The 27,045-nt window shown below is 46.9% G+C and overlaps 2 protein-coding genes across 3 annotated transcripts; one reads left to right on the plus strand and one right to left on the minus strand.

The window, feature by feature from the left end:
• Nucleotides 1-275: 275 nt before the first annotated feature.
• Nucleotides 276-25,015, plus strand: LOC137591159 (FERM, ARHGEF and pleckstrin domain-containing protein 1-like). 2 transcript variants are annotated; one of them, XM_068308967.1, is made up of 28 exons: nucleotides 276-476; nucleotides 3,515-3,738; nucleotides 11,971-12,075; nucleotides 13,072-13,114; nucleotides 13,209-13,287; nucleotides 13,993-14,090; nucleotides 14,451-14,565; nucleotides 15,180-15,327; nucleotides 15,406-15,501; nucleotides 15,573-15,739; nucleotides 15,824-15,892; nucleotides 15,977-16,052; nucleotides 16,136-16,328; nucleotides 21,335-21,537; nucleotides 21,666-21,755; nucleotides 21,831-21,964; nucleotides 22,130-22,211; nucleotides 22,300-22,361; nucleotides 22,441-22,616; nucleotides 22,690-22,820; nucleotides 22,896-22,964; nucleotides 23,039-23,128; nucleotides 23,200-23,282; nucleotides 23,363-23,475; nucleotides 23,561-23,721; nucleotides 24,065-24,172; nucleotides 24,261-24,412; nucleotides 24,499-25,015. In XM_068308967.1, exons 2-28 carry the CDS (start codon nucleotides 3,562-3,564, stop codon nucleotides 24,572-24,574), a joined length of 3,096 nt encoding a protein of 1,031 aa, XP_068165068.1. In that variant the 5' UTR covers nucleotides 276-476; nucleotides 3,515-3,561; the 3' UTR covers nucleotides 24,575-25,015. The 2 variants fall into 2 exon arrangements, with proteins under 2 accessions (XP_068165068.1, XP_068165069.1); XM_068308968.1 differs by lacking the exon at nucleotides 276-476 and having other exon boundaries at nucleotides 3,516-3,738; nucleotides 15,576-15,739.
• Nucleotides 24,859-26,681, minus strand: LOC137591161 (gamma-glutamylaminecyclotransferase C-like). Its single transcript, XM_068308969.1, has 2 exons — nucleotides 26,533-26,681; nucleotides 24,859-25,900 (listed from the first exon to the last, which is right to left on the minus strand). Exon 2 carries the CDS (start codon nucleotides 25,882-25,884, stop codon nucleotides 25,411-25,413), a length of 474 nt encoding a protein of 157 aa, XP_068165070.1. The 5' UTR covers nucleotides 25,885-25,900; nucleotides 26,533-26,681; the 3' UTR covers nucleotides 24,859-25,410.
• Between the last annotated feature and the right edge of the window lie 364 nt (nucleotides 26,682-27,045).

Here is a 27,045-nt window from a genome sequence, read left to right on the forward strand (position 1 = left end):
TGGGTATAGCCCCGCCCACCTGTATGACTAGCCAATCCGAAATGACGATAAGAAATCTTATTTTTTAATTTAATTTTTTATTGCTTTTGTTGCTTTAAGTTTACAGGTATTTAATCGTCATTTTTTAATAAATTCACAATTAAAGTTACAAATACGTGCGTTCTCTTCGTCATGGGGGCTGGGCCTGGTGTCCGGGTGGGTGTGGCCTCCGCCGCCAGCCCCGCCCCGCTCGCCGCGCCTGGCCGGAGCGCTGCTCTTTATTGTTCCCGGGGAAAGCTCGCAGGGATCCGTCCCACGATCGTCTCCATGGCCGCGGAGCAGACAGCTCGACCCACCTGAGCCGGAGCGGTTCGGATATATTCACCCACAACTTACCCACGACACGGGACCGAGCGGCGTGGGTGTGGGTGGGGTGGGGGGGGCGGCGGATTGAAAGCTCCTCCTGACGGGCGGCGTGATCCCAAGGAAACACGGGGGTAAGGAAATCATGCTATCCGGATCGTGGATCGCGGTTCCACGTAAGCCTCTCGTCGTGTTCCACGCAGATCCACGCAGATTTTACGTTTCCTGTTTGATCGCGTTCGGGAGCAGACAAGCCGTTTGCTGGTTTGCCTAATCGTGCGATCTCCGGGGGGGGGGGGTGTTCTAATGAAAGACGTGAGCAGATTGTTGCGTGATCTGAACATTTTGCCAAACTTGAGACGTGGTTGATCTTTACACGGTGACCCCTGGGTGACCCGTGGGCTGCACAGGTATTTCCTGCTGCGCTTCTTATAATAAAACCTTAATTATAAGGAAAAGCCTTTGATGATCAACACGTCACCACGTGACCAGCTTGTCTTAACCTACTGACATCTTTACCTACAGGATTACTCCGCTAACCTACATCCTGCTCTTCTCCAGGGTGCGTTTGATTTGTATCACCTCACACAGGTGTTGACTGTACAGAAATTGTGCACTTTTGCTGTGAGGAGCAGGGCCCATCATAGATTAAATGGGGCCCCGGGCTGAGAGGGCCCCCTAAACCCCTCCCCATGAGGTGACGACGGCTGATAAATCCCCATTCTGTTATTGATCTGTGGGACATGTGTTGTTTTTGCACCCAGAGGTCAAAACCTGGGGGTGTCAGCTGGCCTACAATCAAGTGGGCGGGGGGGGGGGCTTCATTCTGCTAATGGCTCGCGGGACACGGGTGGTGATCAATATGACACCCGCCAACAGGAGGAGGATCGCTGCTGGACGTGGACTTGAGTTGGACGTCTGCTGAGGGCAATAGAGCAGCTTAATGCCCCAGCGGGGGTTGGGGGGGGGGGTCACCTTGATGAAATGCAGCCATTGATCCACCTCACCTGCATCTCCCTGGGGCGTCGTTTCCAAGCACGTATCCATCAATCCCACGCCGCTCGTCTTATCTCTTCCAACGCCGGCGTCGTGTTTCAGCGCTGGGGAGATAACCGCCGATCAAATCAGATCCGATCAGTCGAAACCATCGATTTTTAAAGCGACGTTCCCCCCCAATTCAGATCCCGTCTTTCCTCACGATCCATTCTTTTCGCCTCCTGTTTGGTGCGATTCACAAAACCTTGACATGTATTTGCAGTTTTTTATCATTTTTTATTGATGTGAAAGTCATATAACCCCCGCCTGTAAACCTTTATCACCGCCCCGCCTGACATAAAATAATTTACTCGATATTGCGTGAAGTTCTCACGCCCTTTTTTCCTAAAGGATCTGATCTTTTGAAGATCAGCGCTCCGAGCCGCCGCTGACGAGATGTTTTTTAATTCTTTTTTGTAGAGGGATTACTCTCTGGACCGACTCGTATCCGATTCCAGACGCGCTCGTCTCTCTGGGACTCTTGGGAAACTTTCAGTTAACAGCAGTTCAAAGGCTGATAAAAGGGCCCCCGTTCCCTGTGAGTTAAAGGCCCCCCCCCCCCCCAGCTCCCACAGTGGCTTCCTTTGTGCCTGTGTGACCGGCCCACTCTGTATTCCCATCATGCTCGACTATAATCCCCCCCCCCAAGCCTTTACCGAGTTGATGAAACTCTCACTTCCCAATTTTGCTTCTGAAACCAGAAACCAACTCATCTGAGGTTTTATTTGAGTTTTTTAAAATTTTATTCAAATATTTATTTTTATGTATTTAATTAATTTATTTTATATATTTTTTATTTTATTATATATATTTTTGTTTTTTTATATATTTTTTTATTTTGAGGTTTTTTTTTAATGAACAAAAGACCTGGCGCAACGGGGGGGGGGGGTGTAGAGCTCTCGCTGTGACGACAGACCGTTTGTGGGGGTAATTAGCACTCGAGCTTTAAAACTCCTCCCAGCTGACATTTGTTTTAAACGGATCTTTATCTTTAAGGTGGAGCGTTTTATTTATTTATTTTTAGGAGGGGGGGGGGCCGATACCGAGATGACAATCGCCTGCGGTGGGAAGTGGGACGCGGGAACCAAACATTCCCCCAGGTGTAATGAGTAACCGGACCAGCCGGTCCCTCCTTTTGTCGCGTTTTTTACGGGTCACCTCCTTGACCGGGTGTCCAGTTTCAGCTTTTGTCGCTGCAGACGACGTTAGCATTTGGTTTCCATCAGAAGCTAACGCTGTATTTTGGTAATAACTGATGCAGGAGGTCAGAGGTCACCGGAACACGATGCGTTCGCTGGCGATGGGGCCCTCTAGCTAACAAGAGGGGGTGCATTCTGGGCAGAGCGCCAGGTTCTGTTTGCTCATTTGTGATCTAAAAGGTTCTTCAAAATACAAAAAAATTAAAAAAATTTTTATTTCATTCCCACGCTAGCTCCCCCCCCCCACCGTCTCCTGTAACATTCCTCAGCTGTGATGTCATCAACCGTCTGGTAGCGTTATTGGCGTCTGGGGTTGAGGTTCAGCGACTCCGGGGTGGGGGATCAAAAGTTTATTGAAAGAGGGTGGGGGGCTGGGGGTGGGGGGTTGGATTGCATCTCATCCGTCCCGCTTCAGCGGCGTCTTGGATTCATGTCTGGACCGGCCCCGCCCAAAGCGATGCGTTCGCGTGCTGGCGGTAAATCACACCTGCTCGCGCCGCAGACGGGTCAGAAAGGTGGGAGACATCCGGCGTTTTTCTTCTGTTGTTTTTGTCGTCCAGACGGAGATACAAACTCGCTGACTAAGACGTTTGGCACGCCCCCCCCCAGAAAAACAAAAAAAAAAAAGAAAAAAAAGTGTGTTTTAAAAGTTTTTTTATTTTTCTTTTAAAGGAAGTTAATTCCTCAAAATATATTTATTTAAGGAATTATTCAGTAATACTGTATAAGGAAATCGTCGTGAAACATCTGAAGTGATGTAACGACTTGTTTCTATTTAAATCCGGCGTTTAAACCTGGTTGTTGGAGAAAATTGCGGATCTCCTGGCCCAGAATCTGTCAGCTCTCCTCTGTGTTTAAGTCAAAAATACCAGAAATGACAGACTGGACCAGTTTCTGGCTTTTTAGGCTAAACATTTCTTTCCTCTCTCCCCCAGCAGACGTGAACGGAGGCTCCCATCGATTTCGTCCCGTAGCAACCGTCGCCATGGCGGAACCAGCCGACAGGCCGTCGACGGCCGGGCAGAGGCTGGGCGCCCCCGAGAGCTTCGGGGTGTCCACGCTGGAGCCGGGGCTCCGTCCCCAGGTGGCGTCTGGGGGGGGGCGACACGTCTCCATTAGGGTTCAGATGCTGGACGACGCACAGGAAGTGTTCCAGATACCGGTGAGTGTCTGATCCCATTCCACTTCCTGTTTGCTGCCAAGATCGTAAAACCTGCAGGATTCAACCGGTTGGTTTTTGTCGTTTTTCATGAAGATTTTTCGGACGTTTGGTTCCAAAGTTAAATCGGGAGACGCTCCCCACCTCCTCTTTCTTGTCTTGTCCCGTCTTGGTTGATTGGAGATTAAACAGGAAGTGCGATAGAAGCCAACTTCCTGTTTAAACACGCCAAACCTGCAGTTTCTCCTCCTGTAGGCGTGTCGTCTCCGACTGGCGTTGAGTTTCCAAATTAACGCCTGCGACTCCTCGTGCAATTTGCACGCCTTCAGAAAAACCCAGACGCCGCTTTTAGTCTCCGATGATAATTAAGGACGATTCCGACGAGTCGCCGTCTCAACCGGCTCCTGGAACACAATAATTGCCAGGAATGCGTGCGGTCGCTCGCGCCCCGAGGATCTGGAGCGTCTTCCCCCACCTCTTGTTTCCTATTCGTCGTCGGGACGGATCGGGAAAAACCACAAAAGGAGGAGTTGAAGGGAATAAAAGAACGACTTCCAATCTTTTTTGCAAAGATTTTCGCCGTCTTCGTTAATATTTTTTAATCTGTCTCGAACTTTACCGCCATCCTGGAATCTTTTTGCAAAATATACTTCATTATGTGGTCGCGCTCCTTTTTTTTCCAAACCGAACCTGAACGCATCGTCTGACTGTACCTTTACATTAATAAATCATCGTCACACGCCGCATTAGCAGCTCCATTATTAATGCAGGAAGGAGGGGTGGGGTGAATAATTAAAGATAGAACCGTTCTTGGATGTGTTAAAGACAAACTGCCAGATTATAATTCGTTTTATTCTCACACGTTAAGAGTCCGTCTCCCAATTTTCCACCGGCGTCGGTTTGTGTGGCGACAATTAATAAAACTTGGTGAAATGGAAGGAGTCAGTGCACTTGACTTGACTCGCACCTGTTTCCGAATGGAAATATACAAGAGGGGGCTAAGGCTTGGAGCGTTCAGGTGCTTAGGGAAATATAGGAGGTTTCTAAACTTTCATCCAACGTGATTAAAAAGGAGGTTTTATTAGATTTTGTCGACTCGTAAATTTTATTCATGCTAGCTGCAGCATCTTTTTATTCATAGCTTTGGCCACATCCAATTTAATCTGCACCAAATCATGATTGAATCCTGAAGGAAGTGAATTTTTTTTTATCAATCACTGCCGTCTGATTGGTTGGTGTTTCCTGCCGCCTCTTGTCTTGCATTCTTGACCTTAATCCCTGCAGGACCCCCCCCCCCCCTCGATACATCCGAATCCCGACTGATCTCGGTGGGCGTCGGTGTTTAGAACTGTCTGATAGCAGCGATGCTGGGGCAATAAGGTCCCCAAGGGGGCTTTTGTGTGGCCTGATTGGATTGCAGCTTTATGATGTGCATGCATATGATGTGTGTGTGTGTGTGTGTGTGTGTGTGTGTGTGTGTGTGTGTGTGTGTGTGTGTGCGTGTGTGTTTTAAAGGCAACTGTAGAAAGATGCAGGGGGGGAGGGGATGAGGATTAAAGATAATACAATGGACTTTATAGACGACTGCTTTCGATGGACTCTCCCTGAAAGACCCACGGTCTTTAAACGCATCATGTGGAGGGATTGAAGGTTATTCCAGAAGAAATCAGCATCGATGGTGGATTAGTATTCACCGGGACACTCGCGTCCCAATTTGGCACAGAATAAATAGAATGGTTCAACTTTTGGGTTCTTTCTGTTCCCCTTTTTTACTCCTTTTGTTTTTTTTCTGGGCTCTTTTCTCCAGAGTCAGCAGGAATTCTCTCCGATTGAGTTTCTAGATGTTTGTTTGTCCCTCCACTGCAGCATTTTTGCCCCCCCGAAGCGTTTTTAATATTCCGTTACTTTGCCCGTTTTGTGATTTTACTTGACATAAACACTGAAAACAAACTGATTCTCTTTCCTCTTTTCGTTCACGTGTTCTCACGTTGGCACGACTCCCGACACGCGTTCACGTGTTTTGTTTTGTTTTTTGGAACGCGTGGGCGGATCCGAGGTGATGTTTAAAGACCGACACGCGTTCGTGCACGCTTCACCATCTGTGCACGTTTATGACCCTCAATCTCACGGCAGAGTCACGTCCCCCTCCCCCGGCTTCTGGTTTGAACTATCCATCCACCCCGTCACCATGGAGTCATGCCTTTCCTTGGATATTGCCAGTTTTAACGGGTGCATGTTTGCGTGCTCTGACCTGCCCTGCAGTCCAACCGGCTCTTATGGCCGATTAAATTCATCCAATTTCGAGGAACTTGAATGCACCATCTGAACCGTGCGTTATGTAACGGTTGGCATTCGCCGACTGATTCCTGTGGTCGTAAACCTAAAGGAGAGACTCGTGAATGTGCACCGACTTCACTCCCAGCTGCTTAAACTCTGAAGTTAAAGTTTAACCTGCATGTTAAGCAAATTAAGAGAATTCCTCGCAAGTTTAAAGCAGCCTTATCCGGTTTATCCTGGAGGGGTGGGAACGCCCACTTCCTGTCAAACGGCGCATGAATTTTTATCACTTTGCAATTAAGGTGGGTGTGGAGTCACGTGGAAACAGACACGCCGCGTTCAAAGACGAGGCCCCGCGGTGGGAGAGAAAGCTACCGAAAGCTAAAAAAGAAGGAAAAAACCGCCCCATTTAGGATAATCACTTTAAATCCAAACCGGAGCAACAAATTAGCAGTTTTTTGCGGATTACAAATTGGGATTTGGGAGGTTGTCAAAATGTTGCCTGTGGGGGGAAAATTCACGGCTAATTTGGAAACGGCTTTTTTTCTCGTCGCGCTATTCTTGGCGAGCTAAGATATTTAATGACTTCCTGTATTATCCCGGCTGGCGTGTCATCGCAGACGCGATTCCAGATCGACGCAGTAATCCGTCAATGTCGTTTGGGAGACAATGGGAAATCAGCTGCAAAGCTATATCATCACAGGGAGACACCCTGGAAGGGCGCCATCGCTCGCCCGGAGCGCCTGACGTACCATTCTGGAGATATCTCCCCACAAGAGTCCTCGGAGTGGACTCTAGGAATTGTGGGAGTTTTAGCGTTCCTTAATCTCCTCCTCGTCTCCATCTGGATGTTTTCCAGAAAGTCTCGGTGGAATTCTGTGGCGTCCGCCCCCCGCTGTGTCCCCGAGCCTCTGGCCGTTCGTCTCTCCGAGAAACCGGCAGAGGAATGTTTGTGAGAAAAAGTGTTTTTCACCTCCTCTCCGGCGTTTCTCGCTGGTGTTATCCCACCCAGTTGAGGGATTTACAGACCCCAGTAGTGCAGGAGGCATAAAACAAGCGCACCCACTGTCATCTGATGACAATCGCTTTTTAATGGCGTCACATTTTGCACGTTTATTCCCTCATCCCCAATGCCGCTTGATTGAGTCGCCTGCATCTTAACCCCACCTCCCCATTAGGGTGTTGCCAGTTTGATTTCCCAGAGTGCCTTGCTGTAATTTCCAAGTTTGCAGTCTGATTGTGTGTGTGTGTGTGTGTGTGTGTGTGTGTGTGTGTGTGTGTGTGTGTCCATCTCGTGTGAACGGAGTGATTTTGACTTATTGCCGGCAGGTTAAGCCGTTTAACCTAATCTAAATGGGAGCGTGTGATTGGTTGAGGGTTGGGGAGGGAGGAGGCGTCGCCCAGCTGTCCTGCTGTTCCGTGGTATTTGTTCCTTGGGGGGGTGTTTGGTATTTCTGTAGCTTCATACCTAAATTCTATGCTAATTTTTATATATTAGGTGATATCAACATGTTTTCAGGACATTATTTTGCACGGTGACAGATGTTGCGTTCACTGCCGCCCAAAAATGGCAGATATTTGTCATCTTAGATGTGATTTGCAGAAAATCGTGATCTAATTTCTATTTTACCCGTTGAAAGATAAGAAATTAGACAAAAATGGGATGATTTTGTTTCACCAAAAAGGTTTGACACCCCAGCAGCCCCAGCTGTGTGTGTGTCCTCCCCCCCTGTTGATTCCCATCTCATTGACCTCCAGTTGAGCAGCAGGGACACAGCATGCTCTGCGGTAGGACGCCGCCGTGGATTCACGATACGGTTGACTTTGAAAATAAAAATGCTGGATCTGAGCTCGCGTTACATTTCAGCGCCTTGGCGAGAGGTTCAGATAAGGTTCAGGTGAGTCCCTGGCGTCGTCTCCTTCTCAACGCAGAACTGTAAGAAAGATGAAAACATCCAGAGACGGATACGAAGCTTGAACGGCGCGGTCTCGCTGTCAAAAGTTGGAATATCCCTGCAGGAATTCATAGCAGGAGACTAGAGGAAGAATTTCTTTTCCCGCCTCATGGAGAGTTCTTATCTTCAGTCTCACTCATCTGGTTTCCATCCATGTCGACTTTGTCAGAGTGCAGGATTACAAACCCCGCAAATGTTGACTTCATGCTAATTTGCCTGAAGCGCTGTTGCATTGTTTAACATGTCTTTAAAGTTTATTCTGATAGAACGATATCTCTACTTTAACCTCCAGAAAGCCCGTCGTTCTCATCAAACACATGAAGCTCCTTCTTAAAAAAGCCAAATCCGATTCTACAATCAGAAGTATGCAAATGGTTAAAGGTAGATCGTTTTGCTGGAGTTCACTTTTCTAGTCTAGCTTTGGTTTTGACGGGATGGTGACATATTTTCCTGCCTCAGAGGATGATCGATATCTCTTTCGTTGACTGATTTGCTTTAATTGGCTGTTCTTTAGGAGAAAGAGAGCCAATAAAGCCAATAAAGAAGTAGAATAAAGTGTAAAGGGAGAAATATGTCGAAATATAAAGCTCAAAAAAGGCTGTATTGTGAAGGAACAACTTGGATGTACCGTCTCCCAGTTTTGCCAGTCGCTGATCTTGTTGCATGCGAGAGGTCTTGGCTGGCTCTACAGTGTTTTTGCTGGCTGATATATCTCAGCTTCCTGGCAAAAAGTCGATCTCCTTGTAAAGGGAGCGAGTCCCACGAAAGATCCAGAGACTGTAGAGAGAAGCAGAAGGAAACAAGACCTAAGAACACACACATTTTCAGGAACTATATTTGGAGCAGACAACTTTAATTGTAAGTAACACAAACCAGAAAATGCTCCCCCACCCCATGGGATCGACCCCCAAACCTACCAGCTGACCAGAAAGGATCTTTCTATTCTTGGTTGTGACGTTTTGTTTCAGGCCACCACTATAATTTTTGGCTTGTTTGCGCCAGTAAAAGACTCTGAGTCAGTTTTACTGTGACTCACAGAACGATAGCCAGTTGTTTTGCCTTTCAACGCCGTCCGAACAACGAAACTGATTTTTCCTCAGTAGCACATCTGGAGCTGTGTTCTAGACTTGCCAGCGGTTGGCAGTTTTGAAGCCAGATTCCCGTTCCCCGATGGACAGTTGGGTTTTAAGGCTCCCTTCTTGACCTGCTTGTCTTGTAATTATATTTAAAAGTCAAGACCTTGTTGGGCATGAGGCCCAAGACGAGTGCCGTGTGAAGCTGGGTAATGCCTTTAAGGACGTGACCCTAGACTTTGCCTGTTGTTTTTATAACGTCTGGAGTCGCAGCAGGAAAATCTGATTCCAAACCCTGTTAGAAGCGAGTCTGCATAGGACACACATGTCAGTGAACGCCTCACAGCCGGCATATGAAAGAGATAAAAGTCCACAATGTCCCAAAGTGTTGCGTAAGACTAAACTCCCCTTCTAAAATATGGCCAAAATGTGTCTGAGTGTGTATCCGAGTGTGTGTTTTTGGCTGGCTAAGAAAGGCTCATTGATGGTTGCTGCTGAATGAAGTGATTGTGATCTGAACTGAAAGGAACTCCACAGGGCCCAGTTAGCTTTGTTCAGCTGAAAATGTTCAGCACACAAGCACACCGGTTATTTTTAGAACTTTAAAACTGTCAGACTATGAAGTTGCAGAAGAGATCTGCCTGAGGTGCCCTGTCATTAACGTCCTCACATTCCCTATTCATTACCCAGGAGGCATAAAACCTCTATATATATCAAGCTTGACCTTGGCCGACTGACCATTTCCTCTACTGGAGATGTTGCCAAAACGAATTCACGATGGACTTTCCTTTTTCCAGTGCTTCTTTAATTTAGTCAGCAGGAATTGTTCTGCCCCTTGTTGGGTTTCCAGCGACGTTAACATAAGATGAACGCGGATAGTCTTTCGGAAAGACTCTTATAAAGTAGAAAAGTTGTGAGTGAAGAGGTTGAATCCCAATTGGAAGGGAACTCTCCCTTTTTAAGTGAAAGCCACTCTCGATCCGCCAATGTTTACCCAGTACTCAGTCTTCTGCCGGGAACAGGATGCGAGTGGGTGTTTAGTTTCACATCATCCCACTTCGCTCTCTGTTCCTGGTTTTTCGCTGGAAGTGAAAAGTCATGCTACCAACCTGAAGTAAAACCGAAAACACTTTAAATGTGGTGGGGTTTACAAAATCTGTGTGATCTCTGACATCACGAGACTTAAACATGTAATTTTCCAGACTTCACATCCAAGTTTTGAAGTTGGGGGTCAGATTCGGTCAACTTGGCTGGCTACTGTATGTTGTTTTTAGTCGGTGCCCAGTAAGAGACAAATCCGACCACGCCTTGGGTTTGGGACTCTGCTTCCCCGTCTTTCTGCCTTCACCTTTTCATTACAGTTTAATTTCACGTGTACTTAAGTTGAATTAAACCAAACATAATCCTGATCATGTCTTGTCGAGTTCAGGACAGGCAGCACTCTGCAGATTTAAACGACCGGTCATTTAGTCGGACACGGCGGGGGTTTTCACACCCCGTTTTATTCCCGCTAGTGTGAAATGGGGTGATTTCACCACCATTTCCTCAATGACATTCCCCTCTGCATTCCAGGGTCTTGGATTACTTAGACGTGATATGGGATATCTCCCCGAAGCATGCACAGCAGCTTTACTGAGGGGTTTGCAGATATTAAAGGAAATTGCCTTTTTTGCCCCAAACATACTTTGGAAACCTCGCCTCGGTCTCCAGTTACATGTCTTCTGTGAGATACCAGCCTAACTTGAATAGACTAGACTCTTCTTCTTTGGTGTTTTGTTGGGTAAAAGTACTGATACTGGCTTTTTCTACCCTTCCTGTCAAAGATTTAATAAAAGGAGACTAAGACCTGCATTTGGGACGGTAAGGGAACAACAGTCTGTGAGATACCAACCCAACTTGAATAGACTAGACTCTTCTTCTTTGGTGTTTTGTTGGGTAAAAGTACTGATACTGGCTTTTTCTACCCTTACTGTCAAAGATTTAATAAAATGAGACTAAGACCTGCGTTTTTGACGGTAAGGGAACAACAGATATGCAAACGAAAGACAAATAAGTTACCTGAGTAAACACTGACAAACAGACTAGTCATGCTAGTTTGAGCTTTAGGTCCTTCCTGTCCCCTCTTAGCCTTCTTAAACCCAGATTACAGCCCAGAACTGGATCCGGTCCAGAATCCAGAGATCCTGGACTTCATCTGTCAGCCGTTTAGTCTGTTTGCTTTAATGCTATTCGACGGTCAACTAGCAGCGTTGATTCAGGGTAGCATGAGAAAGTGTGTGTTGTGCGTCTGGGCGTGTCGCTGCCGACACACTGACCGCTCATACACAGATGGACGGGATCACACACACACACACACACACGGTAGCCAGATGGTGACGGGTTTGGCTCTCACCTTGGCCTTCAAGCGCTCCGATTCCACCCTTCCTGTCTTTTTCTTCCCAATTCTTCATCTCCTTTATTCTCCATTGATGGTATGATCCAACCTGGAAAGTTTTTGAAAAATGACATGTTCTCGTTATCTATTCCAGGTTTTATGAGTTTAATGGTACGCTGTAATACAGGGTGGTACCATTTAGCTTGAGTGGCATTCTGGCGTAATTCTGGGTTGGGTTCCACGTCTATTTTGGACGTTGTGCAAAGGAGGTCATTTGGTGCTTGTTAACGTCCCAGACGACATAACGGCATGCGTGCTAACACAACATGCTAGCGACATCATTAGACTGAGAGCACACACTTCTCCTGGGAAACGGCCTCCAACTATTCATTAGACACCAACCCTGGGGCCTCAAAGGGAGGTCAAAGGTCAGCGGTTCGCTGTTTGAAGAGAGAATTGATGTTTCTTCTGTCTTTTCCGTCATTTTGAAATGAATTTGTTCTCTTTCGTCTCCTTTAGTGAATCATTTCCTCCTCCTTTCTCGCTTTTCTTCCAGCAACGTTCTCCAGGCAAAGTTCTGTTCGACCAGATCTGCGTCCACCTCAACCTGGCGGAGGGCGATTACTTCGGACTGGAGTACACGGATCAGCGCAAGATGACGGTGATTGCCTTTTAAATCTGCAGCGATAAGATAAAAAATTAACTCCCATCTGGTTTAAAGCTGCGTGGAAACAACAACGTTCCTCTGACGGTGGGATGGAAACGTCCACCTGGACTCGTTTGTTCCACCTCCTTCACAAAAAGAGCATCTGGTGGTGATCAGTTCCACATGTTGTTGTGTGAAAGTAGCTGCTAGATGCTACTGTCTGGATTCTGGCTTTAGCAGAGAAGAAGAAGAATATCAGTCATTGTTTAGCCGTCAGAGCTTTCATTCACTCACTGGACTTTTATTGTCCGTTTTGGCGCCTCGAGCATGACGACGAGTGTTTTTACGATGTCTGTCGGAACAAATGACTTAATCCTGATGCAGGAAGTCGCAGATCAACACAAGAATGACATTTTTTCAGCCTTTCTTCTGATGTTCATGTCATGCAGAGGGAGCTGCAGAGCTGGGATTGATTGCTAATGTCTTATAATCTGATGTACTCCTCGGAAACAGGGCTGTGAAACTCATTTTCACTGAGGCCCACATCAGCATGACAGTTTTCCTCAAAGGGTCAGATGTAACTAATAAATGTAACTAAATGTAACTTAATTTAATGCAAAATACATTAGTTACTCCTTATTGTCATCAAATTATTCAAGAGAATAAAGAAAAATAACATCAAACACAAGTTAGGACATTAATTTAGTTCAAAACGTTTTTGTCAAAGTTAAAATGGGCTGAATTACTGCATTGTGGGAAATGTAGTTTTATTTAGTCAAAACACACTTTTGATCTATTTATTTTTAGACACTGACCTTTTATGCTCTCGAGGGCCACATAAAATGACTAGGAGGGCCACATTTGGCCCCCGGGCCGTGAGTTTGAAGTTTAGTTTTAGAGATGCTAAAAAAAAAAGATTTTTTGGATTCTGTTCTTGGACTAACTGATTTGTTGTGCCATATAATGAGTGTGTGTGTGATTTAAATAAAGTTATATGTTTCAATCCCGTAGCTGTGGTTGGATCTGCTGAAGCCAACGCTGAAACAGATCAGACGTGAGTAACTCCTGTCTCTTTTTTTGTGTGTGTGTGTGTTTTCCTTAAACAAACGATGGAGTGTGATTCTCTCTCCACCCCCCCTCTCCTCCAGGACCTAAAAACACCATCCTCCGCTTCGTGGTGAAGTTCTTCCCCCCCGACCACACCCAGCTGATGGAGGAGCTGACCCGGTAGGCGCATTTACATCCCTGAATTTATTTTTTTTAATTTTTAGGCCGTCGTCCAGCCGAGCCAATAAAACGTTTGTTGCTCCGGCTGAAAGAGGAACTTCGTGACGACCGATGAGACCATTTCCAGTCATCCCAGACTGTTGCTAAACAGGAAGTGGGCACACTGCCTTTGTTTGTCTCCGCTGTCATCGTTTCCTTTGATGAGACACACCAAATATTTAGACACGTGGGTGGGTGGGGGGGGGGGGGGGTTTCAAAGCGGTTCCAGTTCGATCCGGTCGAGCTGAGCGTTACTTTCAATGTCTTCGGTTCAGAAGCATTTCGCTGAAAATTGGCGCAGCCGTAATAAAAAAACCAAACGACTCGCGGCTAAAATAAAAAGATCGAATCCCGCCAAAGCCTCATTAACTTAATGGCTTGGCTATTAGAAGGTTGGATTGGATGCGACATAAAAAGGTGGTTGTGGTCCATTAATCACAGACTCCGGCAGCGGATCAGCTGTTTGACCTCAAACAGGAAGTAGACACTGGGCCAGTTGGGAAAAAATTCTTTAAATAACTCCCATTTTGTCATTTTTGTGTCTCATCGCTCCAAACGCCCCTGGGATTTATTTCTGGCGCTACTTCCTGTCTATTAATGCAGCATCGTGGGCGATGTGTTTCTGGATTTGGACGCTCTGACCTCACTTCCTGTCTGTCCCTGCAGGTATCTGTTCGCCCTGCAGATCAAACGCGACCTGGCCTGCGGGCGCCTCATGTGTAACGACACCAGCGCCGCGCTCATGGTGTCGCACATCATCCAGTGTGAGTGTACCCGACGCCGAGTCATCACATAAACGCATCACATGACGCCCATCGGGGGAAGTGGGGCGGGGGGGTGGGGTGGGGTGGGTGCGAACCGATCAACAAAAGCGCCGAAGATTTATGGGTTTAATTCCGTTCTGCAGACGGCGTGCGAGCTATCCGGCGAAGATTTTGACATTGTTGCCGTGGTAACCGCCGTCGTGGTCTGCATGCGTGCGTCTGCAGGTGGCGCCCCATGAGGGTCTATTGTTAGTGTAAGCAGACAGCTGAAGACGCACGCATCAGCAAACCTCAGCAGATCTACAGCAGAGGAGAAGCAGAGGAGGTTTCTGACTCCTCCCCCCCCTCCTCCCCCCACAGCCGAGATAGGAGACTTTGACGAGACCCAGAGCTGGCAGCACCTCCTCCACAACAAGTACCTGCCCGACCAGGACGCCATCAGAGACAAGATCACCGAATGCCACCGCAAGCATGTGTGAGTCCCACCGCCAAGAAAACCCTCCGGGGGGGGGCAAAGCTGTTTCCACCCCGGATATCTCCATCTATATGCAGTAATAGTAATTATAGTAGTAGTAACTACATATAAGAGCTCTAGTACAGTTTTTTCTTTAGGTGGGGGGGGGGGCGTGCACAAAGATATTTATCTGTTTATTCGAATGCACGCCCACACACACCTCCTGCAGAGATGTTTATCTCTCTGACACACACACACACACACACACACACACACACTCATTTGCACACCACATAGGTGGTCCCCCCCCCTCCTGGGAGTTTTATTTATGTTGTAGCTCCGCCCCTCCCGCCACGTTTCCTTCTTTTCCAGAGAAGTAAATTCCGCTAAGCTGCTGACTGATGATTTTATCGTGGTCACGCTTGTCTGAGAGCCCCCCCCCCCCCCACCTCCTGCAGCCGACGCAGGAAGGAAGTGTCTAATCCAGCCGCTCATACAGGAAACAGGAAGTTATTTTCAGATTTGCGAGGAAACAGATTAAAATCTACACCTTCGGAACGGAAAGATTTTTTTTTTTCTTCCTCTACGAATTGATCGGAACGATTAATCGATTGATCGATTTGTCCCTCCTTCAGCGGGCAAACCCCCGCCGTGTCCGACTACCAGCTGCTGGAGATCGCTCGGCGCCTGGAGATGTTCGGCATCCGTCTGCATCCGGCGAAGGACCGGGAGGGAACCAAGCTCAGCCTGGCCGTGGCGCACACGGGCGTGCTGGTGTTCCAGGTTTGATTATCGATCGGGGGATTTTCTTGGAGTTTTAATGTGAATGATATTTGAGTCGTTCTTCGCTCTTTTATTCAGGGTTACACCAAAATCAACGCCTTCAACTGGTCCAAAGTTCGCAAGTTGAGCTTCAAGCGGAAAAGATTCCTCATTAAATTGCGAGCGGATCCGGCTGTGAGTGCGGACGGCTCAGGTTTTTGTTCCTTTCTGTTCGTCCTCTTTTCATTCATGCCTCCGTCTTCCAGCAGAACGCTCATCACGACACGCTGGAGTTCGCCATGGCCAGCAGGGACTGCTGCAAGATCTTCTGGAAGATCTGCGTGGAGTATCACGCCTTCTTCAGGCTCTTCGAGGAGCCTAAACCCAAACCCAAACCCATCCTGTTTACTAGAGGATCTTCGTTCCGCTTCAGGTAAGGACGAAGACGGGGACAGGAAGTTGGGATAATGCAGGAAACGGCCTTTTCTTTACCTGCTTGTCTTCTTTGCCCCTGCAGTGGTCGCACCCAGAAGCAGATCATCGACTACGTGAAAGACTCTGAGCTCAAGAAGGTTCCGTTTGAAAGGTGGAGAAGATTCATCATCATCATCATTTCTTTTATTTTTCCGGACTGGTTCCATTTGGTCTGACCTGGTCTGTCTGGTTTCAGGAAGCACAGTAAAGTCCTTTCCAACAGCAGCGTGTCGCCACAATCGTCTTCCTTCAGATCACAAGTGCCAAAAGAGGTGAAAACATGTCGTTTGGCGTTCGTTGTCCATCCGTCGGCGTTCCATCTGATGCTACAATCGACTTCCTTTCCTCTTTGCAGAGTGCCATATCTGTCCAGGTGGTAGACCAGCCCGACTCGGCTGGGCTGGGTCATGCGCCTGAATCCAACGGCTCAAAGGAGTTGGCGGCGGCGTCCGCCAACGGCTTCCACGACATCCCGGCGGCGCCAGGTTCGGATCCGCCCCCCTCCAGACAGAACCACAACGGCTCGGGATCGGCGTTCCTCAACCCAGGTCCTTCCTGCCGAGCCAACAAAGGCAGCAACTCCTCCATTCCGTACATAGACTGCAGCGACGTAGACAGCGAATGCGACGCAGCGAAGACTCACCGAGTCTCCAGGGGCCACAGCAACGCGAGCGACGGCAACGCCCAATATAACCATAAGCATCAGGGTAGCCGTAGCAACGGGGGGCAAACGGGGGGGAATCTGTTTGGGGTTGTGAACGGGTTCTACCACACCAACCACCAGGGGCTGATGCAGCAGGGTATGCTGGGTAACCGAGACCAGTCTCCAGAGTTAACGGATTGCGAGGTGGTGACCAACGGGCGACTCCCGCTCCACAGCACGATGCTGGAGGAGGTGCTTCAGGGGCGGGGCGCGGCGTTGGGGCGACCGTTGGGGACGGGAACGCGGAGTCAGTGCTCCAGCCCGGTGATCAGCGGCTTCCACCATCGCACCGCTTCGTTTAATCACGCCGAGATGAACGGGCACGGTCAGCAGCGCCCCCGTTGGGATGACGGCGGGCATTACTTCAGTAAGCGTCCGGGGGTAATCGCCGTAGATGCCCCCGCCATCCCGTCGAACCTCTACGGTAGCTACTCCCCCATCACGGCGAACCGGAAGCCGCCACGTTTCGCCAAACCGTTCAACAACAACAATATGCGGAACCGTTCCGACACCGATCCGTTCATCCTCAGTCAGCTGACCTCCACCCCCATCCATCACCCCCACCCTCACCAACCCGGGCCGTGTTCCGCGCCGACGGAGCGTAGAACCGTCGTAACTAACGGCAACCACGCGGGGAACGTCGCGGTCCTGGGTCAGGCGAGATCCAACGCGGCGCAGCGTTTGTTCGGTCGCCACGGTAACAACCTGAACCAGCCGGTGCAGATGATCGACGGCTCCACCAGCAGCGGCAGCGACTCCAGCGATAACGACTCCGACACCGGCAGCAGCGCCTACAGCCAGCCGCTGACGTACGGCAATGCCGCCGCCGTCACTTCCATGAATTCCGTCAACTCCAACGGCGTGGGTTCGTCTCCGGCGGCGCTCAGCACGTTCTCCTTCGGGAGTTTCCACCTGGGGGGAGGGGAAGGCGGCGAGGGAGAGGAGGAAGGGTGCTACCGCTTTAAGGAGGAAGATATCGCAGGTCGCGTTTTCAGCTGTTGAAGGTTTTAGGCGTCAAAATCCTGAATGTTAGACAACAAAACTGGAGTTCAAACTGAATCTACCAGTCAAAATAATTAAAATTTCTAAATCTTAAATTAGATTACTGAAATAGAAGAACACAACTGTGAATCACGACGCTAGAGATTTAGAGCTAGCTTAGCTTTTTTGACACTTTTTAAAAAAAAATCTAATCAGAAACACCTTCCTGCTTTTAACAGGAACTGATAGAACAGCCCTTATTTCTAAAACCCACAATTTTGTATTTTCAAGTTGTGCTCAAAGCTTAAAGCGTCTTTCTATATAGCGAACACTGTTTTGTAGATAATTGTTAGCGGAAAACGTTCTGTAAAAGATGTCTCGAGAAAACAACAATGTGCCATAATTTAAAAATACGTATTTAGTAGATGTAGATCCAGGGAAGATTAATTCTCTTTTTATTAAAAGCAAAACAATCGAAAATAATAGTTGGAATTCACTTCTTTGTGATTTTGTTGAGCTAATCAGGCGTCGAGGCGAGAAATAAGTTTTGGCGGGAAATTTTTTTCCCGCCAATGTGACTCTTTAGCTTGTTCTGTTGACCAGGATCTGCTGCTTTTAACAATTTCTAATAATATTTGATAGTATTCCTAACGTTTTCTCTATTTACACATTTATAATTATATAACTGTTGTCTTTGTGCAATAGAAGAACTTTTAAGAGCTGGAGTTCGTTGAACTGTTACAGTTAGCCGTTAGCGTAGCTTGTGGTCGTTATTAAATATAATGCAGATTGTTGAACTGAAAGCCCCCCCCCCCCCTTTAATTGTACAGGATGTTTGAATATTATTAGTAAGAAATGGACTGTAGTGGACTTAAAAAAAAAAAAAAGTTTCTCAATCAGTTTTAAATGAACTCGCATCTTTTTTCCTGAATGCACCTTTTTTTATGTTTTAGTTCCGTTTTTACCGCCGTGGGAAACTCGTGCTGTTTGAAAACGATGCTAACCTTTCATACCAGTATTTTTGATAGTAACCGAGGCTGCGTCTTTATTGTTCTACTTCTGGTTGGTAAGGGTCTCCCCCCCCTTTTTTTTTTTTTTTCATGGTTTTAATCAATAATCAAACGCCGACCATCGTTCCATCCATCCCTGCTGTCTGCTTTGCTTAGCTTGGCCCCTGGCATGCTCAACACCCCCCGCGCTAAAAGCCACTTAGCTTTCACTTCCTTTGGCTGCGGATGTCGGCTGCAAACGCACATCGACGGTCACGTTCGTCGCAGTTAATCGGGTTGAAAACAGGAGGCGCTCTTCCACATTCAGCTTCAGCTGGTTGCACTGCCTCGAAACACGACAAAGACATTAAGAAACGGACATAAAGAGGAAACTAATTGCTGTAAAAATGTGCACATAAGAACAGCAGGTGGTGAAAACCCACAAAGCTAATGATATAGCCTCAGCTATACTTTGGGTTTATTGCTAATTAGCAAATGTTAGCGGACTAAATAATTAAAAAAAAAACGACGATTCTGTGTTCGGTAAACATTACCTGCTAAATATCAACGCATGTTAGCCTGCCAGCAATATGCTTTTAATTTGAAGATTAGCTGTTCCTTTTTTTTTTTTTTTAGCTAACTATCAGATAAATGATTTGAATTGCATAAAAGCACCAATTTAAACTTTGCATATTTAATCAATAATGGTTCATCACACATAAGTAATTAGAAAACGTTAGCCGTGTTTTGGACGCAGCATCGGCCGCGGGTGGTGAATATACTGTTACACACTTAGATCTGCAAAAATGTAATCAGGATTTCATCTAAATTCTTCTCCTTTTTTTCTGTAACCAATGTTCATTCTTCATGCTTTTTCAATGCATTGTCTGTAAGCATGTGTGGGGGAGGGAAATGCTGTTTTCTCATCAATTTTTCTTTTCTTGACTGAATGCATGTTACCTGCTGCTCTCCTGTCCTGCTCTGTTTGGGGGTTTTGTTGGTTTTTTTTGACTCACTTTGGGTGTTTTTGTCACGGGGGTTCAGAATGGTTTCAAACATTTTCACATCTGTAATTTCTTTTTAAAATATTTGAAAACCATTTATTTCCACCACCACCCCACCCCCCCCCCATAAGGAAAAAACCAAGAATGGACTTAACTCCAGAGCAGGTAGACAGACACGAGTAAAGTTAATACTAAAGTTAATGCAAGTGGAAACTAAACTGCGACACATGTGGAGTTTTATTTTGTGAGAAAGTCTTGAGTATCGTCAGATGGGACACACACACACACACACACACACACACACACACACACACACACACACACACACACACACACAGTTACTGGAGCTAAGTCCACCTTGTTTTCCATTTTGCTGCCCTGTCACCAAGTGTCACTTGACGCACTAATAAGTTGTGATTTTGTGTTGACACTGTAATCTGTGTGTGAATAAGGGACAAATTTATTGCTTTTACTTCAACAAAAAGTCAAAAGTGTTTGCTGTTTCTTGCACGTATCGCATTACGTTCACGATGCATTCGCTTTCCGCTGCGGGTGCAGATTGATACCACTCTTGTGAGCTCAGATGCTTAATTATTGGTTAATTTTGTGCAAAAATAATAAGTTTAAACACAAGATTTCACTGTGACGTCACCAGACTGGTATCAATCGATCAAACCTGACCGACTCGCTGCTTTTTTTGGCTGTTCTGATTTTGCAAATTTGAGGATGTGCAGCTTTAACTTGCATGTCATTTTACTAAACGCTGCATGAAATCGAAATAAATGCAAAAGGTCAGCTGCCCATCGGGACCAACATCTTCCTCTTTCTGAAGCACTGAAATGGTTTTTCTCATGTGAAACCTTTTATTCCTGCGCACCAAGCACTCACTGTTCCTTTTTTGTTTTTGTCTTTTTAAAAAGTTTTTACTAATTTCTTCTCTCTTTTTAACCCTGTAATGATTGTTTGCACTCTAGTGTCAATAAAACAACAACAACAACAAAAAAACGCCTTGTGTGTTTCCAAGACGGAGTTTTTTGACATGCTCCGCCCACTACCACGCCCACTTCCACACCCCTGCTTGAACTGTGACTCCTCCCACACCTGTCTGCACCGTTGTTTGTTTTTTGGTGTGTTTTTTCTTTTGTTTAGTTGTTGTTGTTTTTTCACGTATGGTAAGTTCTCTTATAGCGCCCATCACAGAGCTGACATGGTTTTACCCATAATCCCGTTTGGTGCGTAAATGGATTCTTTGGAAGCTTTGCACCGGGGCAAGTATACAGTCACAGACCCTCTGTAGTGATTGTAGTGTAGAAAAAGTAGGTCTAACTTTTTTTAATTCCTGTCTGATTGATCAGATTGTTAAAAAATAAAACAGCTGATTTTATTGATCATGTGACCAAATCGTCAGCAGATATCTATAAATGATCAATTCTAACAAGCATGGTGGCCTTATTTGTCTGTATCCCTTTAAAGCTCTAATTTGATCTTCCTTAAGTCTGACTTTACTGATCCTAGCTTCTTACTAACATCTACGTAGCATTTGTCGCTAATCTCTCCTCCTTAATTTCCTGATGACCATATTTGGACGAGGATCCAAAAAAAAACGTAGAGTAGCTGTCATCCCCGGACGTCTTGTAGTGTTATTTTGAACCTTGAAATTCATCGCCACTCAGTTGGGTGGCTAAGAATAATCTGGGATTTATGCGAAGTTTTTTTTAATTTAAGGATCAAAAATGTCACTTTAAGAACAAAATAATGAGGCAGTGAATTTCATGACAGTAGTTTTTATATAGTGCCTGAATCTATTTAAACTCCGCCCCTTATTGTCTTATCTCACACTTTATCCACTCTTTATCCCGCCCCCTTTTCTTTTGCAGAAAGCCCCGGTTCGGAGGACTCTCCAGTGGGCGGTCCCCATGTGGTCGTCAATGGCAACGGCCCGTTGAACGGTCAGGGGTCGGGCTGCGCCGGCATCCTGGGGCCGGGCCCCGAGGGCCAGCAGCTGTCGCCGCTCACCAGCCCGCTGCTCACCGACGCCGGGTGCATCCGCAACGACGACGAGGAGGAGGCGAGGAGGAAGGTGTGCAGACTCCCGTATCGTCTCATGCAATTACCCACAATGCCTCAAGCAGAAAACATGTAAAGAATAGGAATTATTGGTGGATGTGGGAATGGATGGATGGATCTCCTCCTTCTGTTTGTGTCCAGAAGTTTCCCACAGACAAAGCCTACTTCATCGCCAAGGAGCTGTTGACCACGGAGCGGACCTACCTCAAAGACCTGCAGGTCGTCACCGAGGTGAAGATTTTATTTTAATTTATCTACATTTTTTGTATTTTTCTACACGACCACATGGGTGTTTTTGTGCTTCAGTCCTTTCAGGGATTCGTGGGTAAAGGTGAGGGCTTCCCTGAGTCCGTGACGACCCTGATCTCCAGCAGCTACGACCCGGTACACAAGTTCCACCAGGGCTTCCTGAAGGAGGTGGAGCAGCGTCTGGCGCAGTGGTCAGTACGGTGGTCACTGGGTGTAATAAAAACCACTGGTGACTCAATGGAATTGTGGGATTTTTCCACTTTGTTTTGTAGATGGTAGCTCAGCTCTGACATCTACTGGTGAAAACGTGTTACTGCAGGCAAATCTAACGAAACGCTTTCCTTCTTTTTTTTCAGGGAGGGACGTTCCAACGCTCACATCAAAGGGGACTACCAGCGAATCGGAGACGTTCTCCTGAAGAACATTCAGGGTTTGCGGGTAGATGTCGACTTTTCTTCGAGGTTTACTTCTTTATATTTGCTCCCTCCTCTTCCTCCTCCCATCTTCTCCTCTCTTTCTCCTGCAGCAGCTGACCGTTCACCTCCAGAAACATTCGGAATGCCTGGTGGAACTGGAGCGGGCCTGCAGGTGGGTGCGCTAGCAGCTGTTAGCATCTGTGCTACCTGAAGGAATAGCGTGTGACGTCTGAGCTCCGCCCCTTCTCCAGGTCCAACCGGAAGGTGGAGGCTCTGTGCCGAGACCTGGAGCAGCAGAGGGTCTGCTACCTCCCCTTCAACATCTTCCTCCTCAGGCCTCTCCATCGCCTGCTGCACTACAAACTCATCCTGGAGAGGCTCTGCAAGCACTACCCCCCCACCCACGAAGACTTCAGGGACTGCAGAGGTACGTTTCCCGCCTTCCTCTTCCTCGTTGCGTCTATTTGCAACGCTAAATCCCTCCCCGTTCCCTTTTGCAGCGGCGCTGGCGGATATCTCGGAGGTGGCGCTGCAGCTCCAGGGCTCCATGATGAAGATGGAGAACTTCCAGAAGCTGCTGGAGCTCAGGAAGGATCTGACCGGCATCGACAACCTCGTCATCCCCGGGAGGGTGAGACCCCTGGCTTAAACCTCCTCTTCCTCCTCCTCCTCTTCCTCCGTTAAAGCGTTTGTCTTCACCTCGCAGGAGTTCATCCGGCTGGGCTGCCTCAGCAAACTCTCAGGGAAAGGTCTCCAGCAGAGGATGTTCTTCCTGGTAGGAGCCGTTCCAACATGTCCTCTTCCTTTCCTTTCTTCCTCGCCTTCACCTCTTTTGCCCCCCACCCCCAGTTCAGCGACTCGTTGGTCTACACCAGCCGAGGGATGACCCCATCCAACCAGTTCAAAGTTCACGGCCAGCTGCTGCTTTACGGCATGACGGTAGGCGACCGAACCCCCCCCCCCCTGAAACGTTTCTGTCGCCTCAAGCTTGACGGTGCGTTCGCTCGCAGATCCGAGAAAGCGAGGAGGAGTGGGGCGTCCCGCATTCGTTCACCCTCTTCGGGCAGCGGCAGTCGGTGGTGGTGGCGGCCAGGTAAGCGCCAAACCGAACCCAGATGATGCTGGCTTTGACTTTGTCTGAGGCTACCTTCACTGGGCGCTTCCTGTGTGCAGCTGTGCGGCGGAGATGGAGCAGTGGGTGGAGGACATCCGGATGGCCATCGACCTGGCGGAGCAGAGCAGCGGCCAGAACGCCGACCTGCTGTCCACCAGCCTGACCGACAACAGTAAGCAGGATCTCTGAATGTGGTTAACGTGATGGAGACTCTGGATGTAGCCTCAGACGCCAACTTCTCCTCGTTCTTCATCCAGAGCTGTCCGAGGACGGCGGAGCGGAGCTGGAGTCGGAGGAGGAGCTCTGCGGCTCGCGCTCGTCTCTGGAGCGTCAGGGTCACCGTGGTAACACCACCGTGCACGTCTGCTGGCATCGCAACACCAGCGTGTCGATGGTGGACTTTAGCATCGCTGTGGAGGTATCAGGCTGTCCTGTCCAGTTTGGGTTCCTCCTAGTCTCCTTCCAGCGTCGTTTTTCTTATATTATACGTCGTGTTTTTGTCCTTTAGCTCTTCGCTCTCTTTACCGCCTTCATTTTCAATTTTTTTTTTAATTCAGTTGATCTACATTAATTGTTGGAGGTTGTGTTTTCTGTCTGATACAGAAAACAAAACCGTTTCTTTGGCGACACCCAGTGGATTACAGTGGAACTGCAGGAGCAGAAGCTATTCCTCATTTTGGGATTTTTGAACAAGAATTTTTAGACCAAAAAACATCAAATAAAATTATTCAAAGAGGGAATGTGTTTGTCTGTGTTTCCAGAACCAGCTGTCAGGTAACCTACTGAGGAAGTTTAAGAACAGCAACGGCTGGCAGAAGCTCTGGGTGGTGTTCACCAACTTTAGCCTCTTCTTCTACAAGTCACACCAGGTGAGATTCACACACGTTTCATCGGATTGGTGTGAAACACGAGTTGTTTTTTTAAATTTATTTGACAATCCTGATCATGTGGTCACAGGATGACTACCCGCTGGCCAGCCTCCCCCTGCTGGGATACTCGGTGACCGTCCCATCCGAGTCGGAGAACATCCATAAAGATTACGTCTTTAAACTCCACTTTAAATCCCACGTCTACTACTTCAGATCGGAGAGCGAGTACAACTTCGAAAGGTGTGTTTAGATATATATATTTTATTTTATTAGACGATGCATTCTGCAGGCTGGGTTTCAATTCCAATTAATTGTTTCATCTCCAGGTGGATGGAGGTGATCCGGAGCGCCACCTGCTCCGCCAGCCGCTCGTTGCCAAGCAGCAGAAAGGATCTGTACTGACAACCCCCCCCCCATTCATCATCACCATCACCTCCCTGTTGCACAGAGACACTCCTCTGGGTGATGATCACCCGAAAAGACAGACTCAGAATCGCGCTGCCGGAGCCGGAATCACAATTTAAAAGTGTGTAAATAGATGTGTGGGCTCTGAACACACCGCGATCTCTTTAAATAAACAATATTATGCCTGACGGCGGAATGAAAGTCGTGAAGCATAAGAATTATCCTTTGTGATGCCAATTTGGATGCAAATTTAAAAAAAAAAAAAAAACTCTTTTCCTTTGTTTTTGTTGGTTTTTTTTAGGTAACTTTTTGTACAGTACTTTGATACACTGTGAAACGTTTTGTTCCTTCCTCTTTTCCTGTACGATTAAAAAGGAAAAAAAAAACCCCCCCGACTTCCTCCGAAACGCCAGCAGAGATTACGCCAATCCGTCTGTGTTCCTTCAGTTTTCTGGAGTTTAATATGCTTAATAAAGATGAGATCGTGTATATGTAAAAAAAAACCTGACAACTCTGATAATAAGGTCTTTATTTTTCATGAGGTTATTTAAGGACGGAGAGAAATAGGGTCAGTCAACAAAAGATGCTTAAAAAAGGCTGAGGATCCAGTTTGACGCATTTTCTGCCCGACTAATTACACAAAACCTGCTGATTGTGTGTGTGTGTGTGTGTGTGTGTGTGTGCGTGCGCGTGTGTCATGACACCTGACGCATGAATCCTGTTCCGCCTGCTTCGCAATGGCGAACCTGACACGTAAGAAGAAATGTCAGTTTCCACTGAAGCAGGTGGAAGTCGGTTCAAGTATTTCTGATTAATACTTGAACCGGGGGGGGTCAGATACGTGACCCCCTCTCCTCTCTGGTCACGTATCTGAGCCCGTGGTCTCCAGAGGTGTCGTACCTCTCGTAGGTGGGCAGCGAGCGCCACTCTGGTGGGTACTGAACCTTGGTGTACCCATAGGCCTCCGTGAGGTTCCCCGGTTCCAGCCTCTCCTCCCCTCCGTCAGCGCGACTCTGAGTCCCCTTCACCTCCAGCTGGACCAGAGTCCGCTGGTACATGTCCTCAAACTCATCTAAGAACTTCAGCATGCGCTGGTCCACCCTGTAGATCTCCCCCTGGATGTGGTGGCCCTGGCCGGGGTCGTTGAGGAGGAAGGGGACGTTGAATTGAGTGGCGATCACCAGAGGGTATTTCTGGGTCGTGCAGGCGGAGGCCAGGAACTCGGCTTCGCCGTTGGCCTTGTCGAACATGCGGTAGTGGTTGGGCTGGCCCTTCATCAGGGTGCCGTAGACGAAGATGTGCGTCATGTGGATGCAGACACACCTGAGGGAAGTGAGGTCTGTTACATTGATTAGGTCCATAAGTCGGTGTTTTAGTCAAAATTTGACTAAATTCCAGGAGAGATTTGTGAGAAATAAAGAAAAACATACAGGCCTTCAAAATAAAAGAACATTTAAATGAAATATTAAAACATGAAAGAAAAGTCAGATCCTGTCAGGTTTAGGTGTTCATATCTCCACTGAGGCCAAACAGCCATACAGTGGTTTAGTTTGATGATCGAAATCAATACCTTTATCCGAGTTAATAAACTTTATTGCAGTCAAAGTTCAGTAAATGTACAGGACTGGTGGAAAAAAAGCTGATCAGACTGGATTTTGACTTCATTACGATTTTAGTCTGGATGTAAATTCACTAAAAAACAAACACAAAAAACAAACTAGCTTCGAATCACCATAATGCTTTTAGAGACAAACAGATGTTTAGATTTTCTCATGTTTGCTTTTAAATTTATTTTGAAATGCAAAAAAAACTCTTGACAACCCAGTTTTGAGTTATACTTTGGATACTGAACAATATTATAATTCACGTCCTGTTTAATATGCAGGAAAAGGAAATAACAATCTTCATTCTTGACTATTTTATCTTATACTTATGTTAAAGAACGACGATCTTACCCTTGAATTGGCGAATCCGGCTGACAGGAACTGAGGGCTGGACTCTCACCGAGTCGACGACGGCAGGGATTGTAACGCTCCAGGTGAAATCTCGCGATAACTGCGCAGTTCTCGCGAGAATTAATGGCGCTGAAGATACAGTATTAGAAAAGTCGGGAAAATATGTTTAAATTGACCGACTTTAATTAAGTCATATTTTCTTTAAAATATTTTTTTTGACGCTTACATGATTTTGCATACGTGGTTATATTATTGAGGTGAAGTTTACTTTCTCGGAGGACATAAACATGTAGATAAAATGGTGAATACCTTGCTAATATACAGTATATTACTTGTATACAGTGTTAATTTTTTTAATTAAAAAAAATTAATACTGTATACAGGTTCCACCATATATAGGGATAATTCAGACTTAAATTGCGACATGCAATATGAAATTGAATTTATAATGTATGCGATTTTTGGTAAAATTCGATGTATTGATTCCATTCACTAAAAATGACAGTGTAACCA

Source organism: Antennarius striatus, chromosome 24 (genome assembly GCF_040054535.1).
Source record: "Antennarius striatus isolate MH-2024 chromosome 24, ASM4005453v1, whole genome shotgun sequence".
NCBI classification, from domain to species: Eukaryota; Metazoa; Chordata; class Actinopteri; order Lophiiformes; family Antennariidae; genus Antennarius; species Antennarius striatus.